General features: G+C 35.1%; 1 protein-coding gene across 3 annotated transcripts in view; it reads right to left on the reverse strand.

Moving 5' to 3' along the window:
• Positions 1-16,172, reverse strand: part of DGKH (diacylglycerol kinase eta) — a gene marked incomplete at both ends in the record, with an annotated part of 206,455 nt that overhangs the window by 34,798 nt on the left and 155,485 nt on the right. For all 3 annotated transcript variants that reach the window (XM_080689758.1, XM_080689759.1, XM_080689760.1), the window contains 5 exons: positions 2,675-2,806; positions 6,281-6,403; positions 7,466-7,739; positions 9,942-10,041; positions 15,564-15,649. In XM_080689758.1, the coding sequence (XP_080545884.1) occupies positions 2,675-2,806; positions 6,281-6,403; positions 7,466-7,739; positions 9,942-10,041; positions 15,564-15,649 (715 nt within the window). The remainder of the gene's footprint in view (positions 1-2,674; positions 2,807-6,280; positions 6,404-7,465; positions 7,740-9,941; positions 10,042-15,563; positions 15,650-16,172) is intronic.

A 16,172-nucleotide genomic window follows, 5' to 3' on the forward strand; every position in this document is an offset into this window, starting at 1 on the left:
CCTTATAGAAAAGTGTAATGTTTCCTAAAATGTCTTAAGATTAGCCACAGTCACAGCTCAGCCTAGAGAGCTTTTCCCTGGGTTCCTGGTTGGAAAAGAAACATGAACTCTAGACACGGAGGTTTTTCCAGAATCAAGCGTGTTCCGGGTTTATCTCTCTCTTAATATTTTATGGCAATTAATTCATATACCATACAATTAACTTCTTTGAAGTTTTAAGATAATTTAGTTGTTTGTAGTATATACACATAATTGTACAACCATCTCTATTGAGTCTAGAATTTTTTATTGTGCTCAAAAGAACCCCTTATTAGCCATAATCTTTTATTCCCTCTTCTGCCTCTAGTTCCCTATAAGCCACTAATCTACTAGTGTCTCTAAGGATTTGACTATTTTATACATTTAACATAAATTAAATCATATAATATTTGGCTATGTTTATCTTTTTCATGTGGCATAATGTTTTTAAGTATAATCATGTTATAGCACATATGAGAGCTTTGTTTCTTTTAAAATGATTAATACTTTGGTATTACCACTTTTTTTTATCCATTCATCTATTGATCTATATTCATGTTTCCACTTTAGGGCTATTGTGGATGCTGCCAAAAATAGCCTGGTACAAATTTCTGTGTCAACATATATCTTAAAGTCTTTCATCCAAAATAAACACATCTTTATATATGATGTAAGGTAGGAGTCCAATTGCATCTTCTGCATGTGGAAATCCAGTTATCCCTAGTACCACTGCTTGAAAAGGCTACTCTTTCTTAATTGAATTGTCTTAGTACACATATTGAAAATTGACTAACCATAAATTCAGGAGTTTATTTTTGGACTCTATATTTTATAGTTTTCCCCTATAATCCTTTCTGTTTCTATAATGATGTCTCCTCTTTCGCTCTGGATTTTAGTGATTTGAATCTTCTCTCTTATTTTTTTGTCAGTTTAGCTAAAGGTTTGTCTGTCTCATTAAACTTCTTACAGACCAATTTTTGGTTTTGTTCATTTTCTATACTGATTTTTCTATTCCCTTATTTCAGTCTAATCTTTACTACTTGTTTTCTTCTGTTTGCTTTAACATTAGAGTTTCTTCTTTTTCCAGTTTATTAAGGTAAAAAGTTATTGATTTAGCCAGGCGTGGTGGCGCACGCTTGTAATCCCCATGCTTGGGAGGCAGAGACGGGAGGATGGCTCAGGTTCGAAGCCAGCCTTGCTGGCTTAAGAGACCCTGTTTCCAATAAAGTATAAAATAGGTCTGGGAGTGTAGCCCGGAGGTACAAGGGTTTCCAGGAACCCCAGTACCACCAAAAAAAAAAAAGTTACCGATTTAGATCAATATATGCATATAAATTTCACTAAGTATGTTTTAGCTGCATCAAGAAAGTTTTAATATGGTATATTTTTGTTGTCACTCATCTCAAAATATTTTTCCCAATTTCCTTTGCATTTTTTGTTGACCTATACATTGCCACATATTTGTACATTCCCCAAATTTCATTTTCTTATTGGTTTCTACTTTCATTCCATTGTGGTGGAAGAATACATTTTGTGTTATTTCAACCTTTCTTATTTTATTGAGAATTGTTTTACAGCCTAAGATATGACTCTTAAGAATGTGCTATATACACTTGAGAAGAATGTATATTCTGCTATGATTGGATGGAATCTTCATTAGTTAATTATATATTACAGCTGTTTTATGTGTCTTTCAGCATTCTATTTCCTTGATCATCTATCTAGTTGTTCTATCCACTGTTGAATGTAGGTACTAAAGTCTCCAACTGTTATTACTGAATTATGATTCATCCTTTAAAAAAAACATGTATAGCTGCATGTGGTCATACACATTTGTAATCCCAGTACTTGGGAGGCTGAGAAAGGAGGATCTCAGGTTCAAAGCCAGCCTCTGCAACTTAGCAAGACTCTTAACAACTTAGCTAAATAAAAAATAAAATAAAATAGGGCTGGGGATGTATCGCAGAGATAGAACACCCCTGGGTTCAATCCCCTGCACCACACACAATAAAAGAAATTGTACAAGACAATGATTTTCCAGGTCTGACTAGGATTCCAATCCATTCTGAAAGAAGCTGAAGAGTTTTTCAGTAAGTAAAACAACTGCTATTTAAAGAGGTTGCTGAGACACCTATATTTTCCTTTCCTATCTACACTCTTTGGTTTTGACTAGTATTAACCTAATCCAAGACAAATTCACTTTATCAGGGCAAAAATAGATGTCTCAGATATCGGAAGGAAGGAAGGAAGGAAGGAAGGAAGGAAGGAAGGAAGGAAGGAAGGAGAAAGAACACTAAGTAAAAATATCTAGAGAAAGACTAGTGGCTTAAATCAAAAGGAAAACTATGCAGATAATTAGAAGCCATAGAATATAGAATCAGATTTACTTTGGAAGCTTAATAAATGAAAACGTATGTGCTCCACCCTTGAACTGATGAATTTTAATTTCTCAGGGCAGGGCCCAGAAATGTTTTACTACTTCCTAATCAATACACAGGAGAGCTTAAGAACCTGGATTTCTACTAATAAGTTGAGGAACGTTCACCTAAAGGAACATTTACCTTTAAGAACACGTTTCTATAGTTCATGGAAATGAGTACTTTCACAATTTCACGTAAATAATATAAAATGCATCATATTTCAGAATCTATAATACCTGGGCAGATTATCCTGGTATTGAGCACAGGAAGATTTTCTTTGGTGGCTGCCACAGCTGGACCAGGGGCAGAATCAGTTTGAGAATGACCACGACTTGCCCGGGCATCTGGAGACCGAGGTGCAGTTTTAACTGTTGGCAGAAAGTCAGGATTAAAAAGAGAAAGTGACAAAGGCATAAAATTAAGTTCATATAAAGTCAACATATAAAGTCACTGAATGTTTATTTAAATCAATCAGTGAAACTAAATATATTAATTGTATTTTTCTATTCTTTTACCATTTTATTTTCATTTTCTTGAAATACATGAAGGATATCTGATGAGGCCTTATCTCTAATCTCAACTAGATAGAGATCAAGAGAAAAATAGATGTTTATTATAAACAGAAGTCAACGATACTCATTCTGAATGTGATCATCCAACACTTGAAAATATATACAAAAGTTGAAGCCTGATGATTTTTTGAAAGTGAAACATATGCATTATAATATATAAACACAATTTCCTCATAAATATTGAATGAGTATTCATATTTAATTAATGTAAGTCACAGAGTTAACATATAAAAGTGAGTTACCAATGTCTTCTCTAAATGGAAGGAGAATAATATTTATTTTCAAGTGAAACAAATATATTTTTTCTGTATGTCTCAATTATTAATTCAGGAGAGTGATTTACTCTAAATGGCTCTATTATATTCTTATAAAAGCTTGATAAATTTTAGAAATTACTTTCAAAGAAAACAACAAAAAGGAAGATTCAATTCTACCTAAACTGAGGCAATTTAATGGAGAACAAATGGTACTTTAAATAAATTAGGGGCTATGGAAAGTATGTAAAAAAAAAAAACCAGTACTTTTAAAACTCAATTTAAAAGTACTCTAAAACTTAATTATCTTCACTCTACCTCAGACTAATTACTAGCTAACTATATTAATCTTATAATCTATTCTAAACAGTCCTGTTACACTTGAAAAAGTAATAGAATAGCCACTCCATTTTTTTTTTTTGACAGATAGGACTTCTGGTGCCAATTTCTAATAAATAGTCTTTTGATGTTCACCTTTGATAAATAGCAGAGACTGTACTAATGACTAAGACTGATGTTCCATTGCAGGTAATTAAGTTAATGTCTTATGGTTCTTCCTGAATAAAGTATCTCACTGATGATATTATTATGCTGTATTTCTCATATCTCAGATATATGAATTATTACTTCAACAAAATTATGAAATACAGAAAAATTTCTGCTCTTGCTTCTCATTTCTAACAAGTTGGCTTGCTAGCCAAAACTAAGATCAAATACTACAACACTGAAGACTTTTTAAGCCTATGTTTACTTCAATATCATTATCTATAGCAGTACATTGGTATGTTTTAGTTTCCTTTAAGTACAATGGAAGTGTTGAGTTTAAGTATGATAAGGTCACATAATAGCTGGCTAGAAAATCATTACCAATGAGTGTTAAAAATAAAAGGCAGCCATTATTCTAGGGGGAATTAGCAAGGAGCATACTGTAAAGATATCATTGACAGTCCTGATTTTTAATGAATGAATAAAGTCTAAAACCTGAGTATCAAATTCACAGATGAAGTCAACTTGAAATGATAAAATCAAGGTTGAAAGAATTTAAAAATATGAAACAATAGATCCAAATAAAAAAGATATAAGGTCATAGAAATTAGTATAAACTATTATAATTACATTTGAAAAAAATTCTGTAGTCTTTGCAACACCAAGATAAGCATAATGTGTAGTTTTTGAGTATTAGTGTACTACTACTTTACAGAAACTATCTGAAGAAGTTTGTTCAAAACAAGGCATGACATTTTAAGGTGAACCATGACTAAATGAACACAACCAGAAAAACAAAAAGTTTGGAATCAAGTTAAAAGTCTGGTAGCGTAACTTAGGATTTATCATTTCTAAGAGGAGACATAAAGTGTGGCAAGAGGACATGATATCATAAAAGCCATTTTCAGTATTATTCAAGGGCTTCCACATGAAAGAAGATATGACCCCAGAAGAAAAATTCATCTTCAGTATAGTGCTATACCAAGTGTGAAATAGTTTTTTAAACCAATCACAAGACACTGAACAAATACCAGTAGTTGTTACTGTCAACATTATCATCCAGTAAGACCTAAGAATGCCTGTAATCATGGGTTGAATTATAAATGAAAAATAGAAAACTCAAGATCAAGAATACAATTACACCACATCTTAAGAGTAAAATGTATTGAAGCTGAGTGGTCCAAAGGCTCAGTGACCATCTGTTAAGAGAGTTTTAGAATATGCCAGTAGTGAGTTGTATGCTGAACATCTAAGATCTACAAAGCCTAATTTTGAAGTTTTTAAAGAGTTTCTAGTATGGTTAAGGAATATTTTTCACAGCTAATGTAATTAGCAGCAGCAGTACAATAACTATATTAATATTAATAATGATGATGATGATGATGATACCAGATGTGGTGGTACACGCTTGTAATCCTAGTACTTGGAAGGCTGAGACAATGGCCAGCATCAGAGGCTCAGCAAGACCCTGTTTCACAACTTAGCAAGACCCTGTTTCAAAATAAAGAATAAATAATAGGGCTGGGGGTATAGCTCAAGAGGTAGAATGCCCCTGGGTTCAATCCCAGCACCGCACACACACACAAAATAAAATAGCAAACATTCACACAGCACAGTGTACCAGACACTATTCTAGGTACTTTTGGATAGTAACTTATTTAACCTTCACTATAACCCAATGAAATTAGTGTATTATATTCATTTACAAATGAAAAAACTATGGAAAAGTTAAGTAATTTGTCCAAGTTAACATGTAATGAAAGTAAAAATAAAAATTAATCAATTTTGAATGCAAATAGTTTATAACACAATTTTTTACTTTTCATGAGTACCATAAATTATATTTATACTATCTTCACCTTTTTATTAATATTTTAATTTATGCTTTGATTCAGCCTAATAAACTAAGAACTTTTTGCTTATAAAATATAAATTATTTAAAGTCTAAATTCACCTTCAATTAAAATATAAAGGGTAGATAAATAGTAAATGTTCTCCAAGCAATCATTTGTTAATTTCATAGAAAAATTAATTTTGGTAAAGAAAAGGTTGTAACTATAGGTCCTGTGATTTTAAAGCTTACTTTAGTGATGAGGATTATCAAGCTAGAAGGTTGATCAATGACACCTAAGGGACTTTTATATCATTTAAAGGCTAAATATTTTGCATGTAAAGCGTGCAGTTTTCTCTCAATTATCAAAGAAATCAGGGCTAAAACAGGTTAAAATGGGATGATTTAGGTGTTTCTTCCTTTTTGATTCTGGAAAATTAAGATGTTAATAATCTTCAGTCCTATCACCCTTAGTTTATCATTATAAACCCTAGGATACAGGATGAGAGTGTTTGCCAATAGTCTAAATAATCTGCTGCCTTTATTATTTTAGTATTCATGAATATCTAAGCTTTGACTTCCAAAGACCTTTTTGAAAATAAAAAATGCAAATAGTTTCTTTCACTGACAAGCCTTTTGAAAACTAAAAGCAAAATTACATCTTATGTAATTCCAAAACAATGACATCAATTTTCTTACCAGTTAATGACTCTTTGGTATCATCATCTTTAGATTCTTCTCTGGATTCATCTGTTTCTGTACTATCATAATCAGATGACTGATTAACTGGCTCACTAGGATGGGCTGTCTGATCATCTATAACTTTAAGTAGAAAGAAGATAAACATATTTAGGTAAGTGGAAGACCCATCCATATTAAGGCAAGCTAAGAAAAGGAAGAATGACAAACATACGCAGAAAAGTCTATATTCATAACTAAACACTATTTACTACTAAACTTGGGAGTGATTGATAAAATTATATATTTACCACAATAAAAATACAAATTTCAGACAGTGAAATACAACTTCAATTACAAGTTACTATTTGTTAGGGGGCTTTTGAACATTAATTAGTCATAGTAAAATTAATTTTTAATCTGCTACTAAAATTCTATGAAAAGTATACACATTATATTAATATAAAAACTATAATGTAGACAGAACTCTCATATACTCTTTAAAAATAACATAAATATTAATAAAATTAATGTTAACAAAATATTTTCTAGCTGGGCATGATGGTAGCATGCCTGTAGTTTCAGTACTTAGGCTGAGACAGGATGATCTCAGGTTCATTGACAGCTTCAGCAAGAAGTAAGATTCTCATCAATCTAGTGAGACGCTGTTTCAAAATAATAATTTAAAAAAACAGGACTGGGGGTATAGCTTGGAGATAGAATTCTTCTGGGTTCAATCTTCAGGTACCACAAAAATATAAAAATAAAAAATAAAATAGGGTTGGGGCTATAGCTCAGAGGCAGAATGCTCCTGGTTTCAATCCCTAGTACCAAAGGAAAAAAATATTTTCCATATTTTCAAATTAGGTATAGGTTTGATTTTAAGAATTCAGCAGATTCTAAGTAAATAAAAATATTCAAAATTTTAGAAATTGTGTTAATGGATTTTCTATTTAAGATCAAAAAGTTTCAGTTCATTTTTTATATTTTATTTTATATATCATTAATATGCCGATTGTTACTACTAAAACAATTAATAGGACTAAGGACAAATTTCTCTTTCGTAGATCTATAGTCTTCAGTCATGTCTTCGTGACATGAGCTCACTTTTTTTTTATTTAGTGTGTCCATTCTGACATTTATGAAATCTCCATCATGCTTGTCATAGGGATGCTGCCACCTTCTTCCAAAGCTGTCAACACATACCCTTGCCAGCTTCTTCAATGACTTGTCTCACTGCTTTCTTTAAACTGTTGGCCCGCAGCATTATTTCCCTCGGCCTGACGGCTTTTTGGGAGGAGGGCTTCGCGATGTCATCGGGGAGCTGGTCCTTGCTTTCACCCAAGGATTCTTCACTTGAAGACTCCACAGCCTCTTCTTCTAGAATGACAGAACCGACACCCGGGAGGACGGGAGCAGCCTGGGAGTCCGTGTGCAAAGCCTGCAGCAATTGTTCAAGCTTCTCATTTAGGACTGAACACTGAAGGAACAGAAACACCAAAATGAGGGAGAAATTCAAACAGTGACAGCATCAGCAGACAAATATACAAGACATTTTTATGTAAGATTTTTGTATAATCACGGGAAAAAACTCTGAAATTTAACTGGTTATCACCTTTTACTTTATAGCTATTTTAGTTCAGGAAGCATCTACTTTAAAACTGAGTGGAGATGAAATATGAAAAATGGGTTTTCAATTTAGAGGGAAGATGCTTATATTAATATTTGCAAGTAGTTGACAATATGATTTATGCTTTAGACCTATTGAATAAATAACTTCAAATGAAAAAAGAACAAAATAGGAAAATTCTTATGTAAACCTATTGATTTATACTTTCAGAATACTCAAACTCCACTTAATAGGTTAAAATATTTACTACCTTTCTACAACTAGTTTTCTTAAAAGAATACAACAAATATCTAATACAGTATGCACAAAAATATAGACTATATAAAATATATGAAACACTAAACTGTTTGAAAGTCATTGACTTATGGCACCATTCCGAGCATCATAAACTGCGGCTGTGGCTGAGTTTGGTTGAGCTGGCCTCTGAAACTCTGATTTGCAAAGCAAGGAATAGCACCTGAGGTTGCTGGCTCAACAAAAGTCAGTTCACAACAGCCAAATTATGGAACCAACCTAGGGGTCTATCAACAGACACCTGAGTAGACTAAGAAAACGTAGGAGAGACACACAATGGAATTTTATTCAGCCATAAAGAAGAGCAAAATTATGTCTTGTACAGGAAAATAGATGGAACTAAAGAGAATATTATGCTAAGTGAGATCAGCCAGTCTTAGAAAGTCAAGGGACATGTGTTTTCTATCATATGTGGAAGCTAGAGGAAAAATAGGAAACAAAAAGAACTTTAGATAATTGAGGCGAGAGACCAGTACAATAGTGGAAGGGTACTGAAGGAAGGAGGTGGGGAAGGAAAAAAAAAAAAGAGATTTGATGAAGGAAAGAGCTCAAATAATGCTATGTCTCTATATAAGGGCATCACTAACAGTCTTACTAACATGTACAGGGAGAGAGAGGGGAGTGAGTTTTGATCCTGAGGGAAACACCCCAACTTCTCTGTGCCCCGCTGTAATCTCAGTACTTGGGAAGCTAAGACTCAGCAACTTAGGGAGATCCTCTGCGACTTAGACCCCGTTTCAATAAAAACTATAAAAATCAAAAGGTCCTCAATACATACACACACACACACACACACACACACACCAGTAAATTATTCTTATTTCAACATCAGAAAGCTCATGGCAGGAGAGGGTGGAGGAATCTGTAAAGAAAAAGGCACTGCAAGGAACAGAACTCTGCAAGAGACCAAGGAGACATGCTGGCGGAGCACTGGACCAGCCAAAGTTTGCTTGCAAATAGAAAGCTATTCCTCTCCCAATCCGTACAGCATCCTCGCCCCGAGGTCTTATAGCCGGGCACAGGCTTTCAAGATGCCAATCCCTGGGGAAGAGGTCCAAGTTATAAAAGTTGGTTTGCTGGATGCTTTCCAACAATGCAGCAGTAAATAATAACCATAAACGAGACTACTTTAAAAAATCTTCATAACTGGATAAATAAGGAGAGAGATCCATCCCTAGACTAGTGGACTGGGATAAAGGAGAGAGGTGTGGAGGGGAGAAAGGAGGCGTGAGGGAGGAAACAGATCATATCCTGTTATGTTTGTATAGGAAGGTATCCATTCCAGCCTCGCTCACATGTTCAGGGAAGGGAGGAAGAGGTTAGTGGGGCGGGATGCCGAGGGAACTACGCCAAGTGCTGTGTGCATGTTTGTAAGGCTTTGAATCTCACTATGATCTGCAACTACAATGCAGAAGTAAGATTATTTAAAAATGTAATGAATAGAAATCATCATAATTCATTCAAAAGTAATGTTTCCCTTGATTTAAGATGTTTTGGAAGAGAACCCACCTAACCAGGTTAGCTTTAAAACGCAGTAATTCCCCAGTGCCTCCCCTTCCCTCTCCTCCGCCCCTTTCCTGGTCTCCTTCCTCTACTCTCCTGGTCTCCTTCTAAAATTCACCATGTTATATGCATGTATATAAACACATTGCAGTGGATATTACATATAATTTTAATGTACCACTAAAAAATTAAAGTTAGGTAAATAAAACACAGTCCAATGTTAACAGCATCCATGTCTCAAGTGTCTCCTCTTACTTTACTGGCCACGGCTTCGGCGACAACCGCATTTTCCAATGATTTGTCATACGCCTTCTCTACTTTGGCAACAAAGTCCTTTACAGTTTCACACAGTATCCTTTGAGAAAGAGAAGAACATCAGTACAATTAGCAGGGTGGTTTTCTCTGATGTGTAAGTGTATTTAAAAATAAGCACAATTAGCCAAATTGTCAAAATATCCAGATCATCTGTATATCCATCCACATAGCTATCCATCTGCAGTGTAGTATGTTTTCAATATATTTCCAAATGAAAAATGGATACATGAATGAACCTTGCTCTCCATATTTTCAATTACACTAACGTGAAGGTTATGACACACCTTTTTCAAATATTTTTAAGAGTCATTTTAGAGCCTTTAAGAAAAATAATGCATTTTCTCCCACAGCTAATGTTTTCAAAACTGAAACTGTGGTGTTGATGAAACAAGGATTAAATTTACCACTGTCCATCTACCTGGAGATTGTGATAACACACTGTTTCTGAAGAGGAAAGAGGTAGTATATTATGTCTCAAACCAATCTGTCATTTGAATTGAATTATGTTCTCTGCAAATCCATTCATTTTTTTCTCCTAAGATAACTAGTGCAGAAACATGAAAGATCAATTTAATATAGGTCTCACCAGTGTTGGCAATATATGGCTTATTTTAGTTATATTTGGTTCCTTCCCAATAAAAATAAACTATTAAAAAAAAACACCTGAACATGAGCAGAATCTTTTAAATGTCTTCGTATTTGGTGTCAGATTAAAAACAACATAATGGTGGTGGTGGTGGTGGTGGTGTGTGTGTGTGTAACAGGACTCTATACCAATGGAAACATAATTTTAAAGTATAGTATTGCTATCATTGATATAGATTGAAGAATTTGAAGACAAAGAGGGAAACAGGTTCCAATCACTACTTTTTTCTATTCACATTTTCTCTGTTAGGTGAGTGGCATTGGGCAAGCTTCTCGAACCTTCCATGTGAATCATGCAGTGGAGATAGGACTTATACATTCACATATACACACACTCCAAACCTTCACATTTGGCATCCAGGAAATTATGGTATGACTCTTAACAACTTCTCTTTCACTTCTTGTTCTCTAGCAACCATTCCAAGATTCACATGGACAGAAGGTAGTATCTTGTAACTCTCATTCTGTTGGATTGGCTTTTTATTTATTTGTGTCTTTGTTTGCAGTGCCAGGGATAGAACTCGGGCCATGTGCGTGGCTAGGCAAGTACTCTACCACTGAGCTAGTCCTTTTAGTTGGCATTTTAAGCTCAAATTCTATAGAGAAACTAGCTTGCCATGTACTACAGTTGCAGTCATATACTTCACATCAAGTTTTTTCTCCCTTATTGATGTATAATACTTTTAAGGAATGGCTTGAAATACTAAGTCAGGTCCATTATGAAACTTCTTCAGTGGACTTTATGAGACTTTATCTAAGTTGTTTGGATTTTAATTTGAAAAAATCAACTACTAAAAAAAGAACATGGATTAAGTAATACTGGTTGTATTAGATAATTATTAGATTGTATTAGATAATTATTTTATTAGATTTAAAATATATATATATAAATTGAATAAAATAATTTCTTAGATTTGCTTAGAGATACTGAAGCAACATTACATGGGGAGTAGATGACAAAATACTGATAAATGCTGAAGCTGAGCAATGGGTGTGGTGAGGAATTATTATGCCAGTCTCTCTACTTTTATGTATATTTCTAAATGTCCATAAAAAACAAAATTTTAAATGTCTGTAGTACTGTCATAAAGTTATTATTACTTGCTGTCCTCCTTCTCTCTTGAACTCTTTGTGGCAAAGCACCTCACATTTTAATGTGGAATTGTAACAGCAGGGTAGTAGTGGGCTGTGAGCAGCGACAAGGGACAGGGTGGGATGGAATTTCCTCAAGTCAAGAGAGCTGGCTGAGAAGAAACTTAGGGCTCAGGCTAACAGCGGAGCCTAGATAAGGAGCCAGACCAAGGTCAGAAAAAAAGAGTTGAAATGTAATTGGGTAAAAGACATGAAGATAGCATAATTTAATATAGCACTCTGCTATAAATAAGCTATATATTCATTTTATTACTCGACTTAATTCTCTTTACAATCTCAGAAGGGAGGAATAATAGACATTCCAACCATTCTTATACTGGCAAAAACAGACATATGTCACATAGCTAGCAAATGAATGTCACTAGGACCCAAATTTATTTATATTCATGGTTTTCAAACTGTTCTCTAAATACCTTAAAAATTCCCTAAGTGCTTGGTTTGAGTTTCATTTAGAAACATGGCATATACTTTAAATGCTAAAATGATTATTAGAAACACTAGAAATAGATAATATGCTAATATTTACTCTACAATTCACTAGATTTTGTGCATATCTTGGACTAAAGCATCTTCTTCCACTTTTATTTAATTGAAGAAAATGTCCTTGAACTATATAACCAAAATAAAATACAGAAATAATTGGAAACTGTTTCTAATATGTGTCATATGTATGGGGTACTGTAATTTTATTGATTAAAATGTTCAAAAATGACTTTAATAACTTTATTACATATATATTTTTTTCAGTAGGTAGAAATTGAACCTAGGGGTGCTCTATCGCTGAGCTTTACCTCTAGTCCTTTTTATTTTTTATCTTGAAAGAGGGTCTCACTAAGTATCACATGTTGGCTTCAAATTTGTGATCTTTGTGTACCGGCCAGTGTACCACCATGTCTGGCTCCTATCCATTTTATTAACATCAACAAAAATAAATTTTAATTGTTTTAAATATTTGGATTCTGTATGAGATTTATTTGAAGCCTAGTGTGGTGGTGTACTCCTGTAATCTCAGTACTTAGGAGGCTGAGGCAGGAAGATTACAGGTTCAAGGCCAGCCTTAGCAACTTATAGTGAGAACCACTGCAACTTAGCAAGACCCTGTTTTTTTTTTTTTTTTCTTAAAAAAAAAACAGAAATAGGGGTATAGCTTAGACACAGAATGCTTCTGGGTTCAATCCTCAGCACTACACACACAAAAGATTTTATTTGAAGAAAGCTTTCCACTGATAAAACATTACACTATGAAGGTATTAAGAAGGAAAAGAGAGAAAGGGGTGGCTGTATAATCTTGTTTATGTACCTCCAGATTTCATAACATGAACTCCATTTAATTAAAAATATATAAAATGAAGCCGGGTGTGGTGGAGCACACTTGTAATCCCCGCGCTTGGGAGGTGGAGACAGGAGGATCACGCAGGTTCGAAGCCAGCCGTGCTGGCTTAAGAGACCCTGTTTCCAAATAACAAGTATAAAATAGGTCTGGGAGTGTAGCCTGGAGGTAGAAGGGTTTCCAGGAACCCCAGTACCACAACATACACACACACATGCACGCACGCACACACATATATATAAAATGAACATAAATGAACTGGGAATGGTGATGCATGTCTGAAATTCCAGTACTGAGAGGATGAGTCAGGAGGACTGCAAAAATTTTTTTTTTTTTTTTTTTGGTGGTACTGGGGTTCTTGGAAGCCCTTCTACCTCCGGGCTACACTCCCAGACCTATTTTTACATTTTTATTTGGAAACAGGGTCTCCTAAGCCAGCGCGCACGGCTGGCTTCAAACCCGCGCGATCCTCCTGTCTCTGCCTCCCAAGTGTGGGGATTACAAGTGTGTGCCAACACGCCCAGCAGAGGACTGCAAATTTAAGGCCAGCCTCAGCAACTCAGTGAGATACTGTTTTCTTTTTCTTCTTTCTTTTCTTTTCTTTCTTTTTTTTTTTTTTTTTTTGCAGTACTGGGGATGGAACCCAGGGACATTCTACCTCCAAGCTACACCCTCAGCTCTATATTTTTTTTAAATTATTTTGAAACAGCTGGGGCTGTCTGTGAACATCGATCCTCCTGTCTCAGCCTCCTGAATGGTGGGATTACAAGTGTGTGCCAACACGGCCAGCTAACACTGTTTTCAAAATAAAAGATAAAAGAGGTCTGGAGGTATAGCTCAGAGGTAGCACGCGCACACGCGCACACACACACACACACACACACACACACAATAGATGATGGATAGATGGAGATATTGCATAGAATGCAGTGATCAAACACATTAAGGTCAATATAAAGGCCTTGCTAGCATCTCAACTATAAATGGAGACCAGATAAAATATGTATTTAACTAGAGTATATTAAACAAGGAATAATCCTTTTAAAAGATTTCTTTTCCATTTCTGTCTTTTCTATCAATGTTCTCTGAAATGTCCTATAAACATGCATTTGATTCACAGGACAAAAGTGGCAAAGTCAAATGTCTACAGGGACAGGGCATACAGGTGTGTGAATTGTGGCCAGAAGGAAAAGTGCTGAGTCCTGGGAAAAACTGGAAATTTGTACATTTCATCATGAAATAATACAGTTCATTAAAAAGAAACAAACAAACAAACACCATGCAGCTGCACTGCCTCTGGTCTCAGTCTGTCTCCACCTTACTGCCCACAGTGCGTCTGCTGCTTTAACCTATTTAACTCTTCCCATTGTGCAGTGCTATTTCCTGTTCATGTCATCACAAGCAATTTTGACCATGTTTGTATTTCTATCCCAAGTAAGTTTGTTTATAAAGATTTATCTTCTTTCCTCTTCACTGCAAATCAAGTAGGAGATGCACTAAAACAAGTGCATCTGCCGGGCGTGGTGGCGCACACTTGTAATCCCCGCGCTTGGGAGGCGGAGACAGAAGGATCGTGCAGGTTTGAAGCCAGCTGCGCTGGCTTAAGAGACCTTGTTTCCAAAAATAAAATAGGTCTGGGAGTGTATCCCGGAGGTAGAAGGGCTTCCAGGAACCCCAGTACCACCAAACAAACAAACAAACAAACAAACAAACAAAACAAAAAACAAGTGCATCTTTCCCACTTTCCCACTCCCTATCTTTCCTTCTCCTGCTTTGCCACTTCTCTGTCTGCATAGTAATATTTGCTTCTAAGCCAGAATCTTGCAGCCTTCTTTTGCATATCAGTTGAAAATTTCAGTTGGTTTCACCTCCTTCCCCAAGCACTTTCCAGTGCTCGTGACATCAGTATAGGAAGCTTCAAAACTAGATTCTCAATTCTGGCCCAGGCAGCCTTTGGGGTAATAACATCAAGTAGCCTTGGCTCCATGTACGGAATCAACTTAACTAAAATCCGATAACTCTGAATTAAAAAACAATTTTGCAATTTAAACATGGTGAAAAATGTCATTTTGAAAAAAACCCTCATTGTTATTTTCCTTTTAGTGATGTAAACAATTCCCAAATAGCAGTGTTTATGGAAACGAAAACGTATAACGAAATGTACTTTCCATATTATAACTGATTATTAGTGCTCCCTGAAATAGACATCTAGATTAATTAAACTCTAAATACTTTTTATACCTTTTCGACAATCTCTAATTTTCATGGCAAAGTGGATGCTAAAGTGATCTTTTTAAAAATTTAATTCAAGTTTAGTATAATTCTGTGAGTCACTCCACAGATATTTCATTACAAAGAAATGATAGAAATGGGAGGAAGCAGCGTTCCTTCCCTTTTCTCCATGTAATGACTTCGTGGCAAAGTCTACGACTCACTTGGCAGATGATATGACCACTGCATGTTCATCTGAGTTGAGGATTTTTGTAAGATGTGTTGCGACGGAGTCTTCATAAATTGTCATCTGAAACGAGAAAAAACCCTCTGCTATATTACTGCTGTGGGCATTTATGCAGCTCAGTTATCATTAGTTCCCATGGAGATGTTCACAACACATGAGACAGGGCAATGCTGAGATGAAGAAGGAATCATATGCAAAGTGTATAAATATTTCCTTTCTGTGACAGGATTTCATTTTCTGGAGTTCTTTTTAGTTTTAGGAAAGCCCATTAACAGGCTGAGCATGGTGGCACATGCCTAAAATTGCAAATACTTGGAAAGCCAAGGCAGGAGGCTCACAGGTTCAAAAGCCAACCCGGGTAACTTAGGGAGGCCCTGCCTCAAAATAAAAAAGGGATAGGGATGTAGCTCAGTGGTAGAGCACCCCTAGGCTCAATCCAATCCCCAGTACTACCAAAATAAATATATAAAAATAAAAAGGAAAAAAAGAAAAACCCCTTCAATTTTTAAAAATTTCTAACTCTTAAAAAGGAGAAGAATTCTTTAAACATGAGTACAATTAAAGCCAGTCTAATTAAAAATGGGCA

The sequence above is a fragment of the Muscardinus avellanarius genome (genome assembly GCF_963383645.1).
Source record: "Muscardinus avellanarius genome assembly, chromosome: 2".
Taxonomy (NCBI): Eukaryota; Metazoa; Chordata; class Mammalia; order Rodentia; family Gliridae; genus Muscardinus; species Muscardinus avellanarius.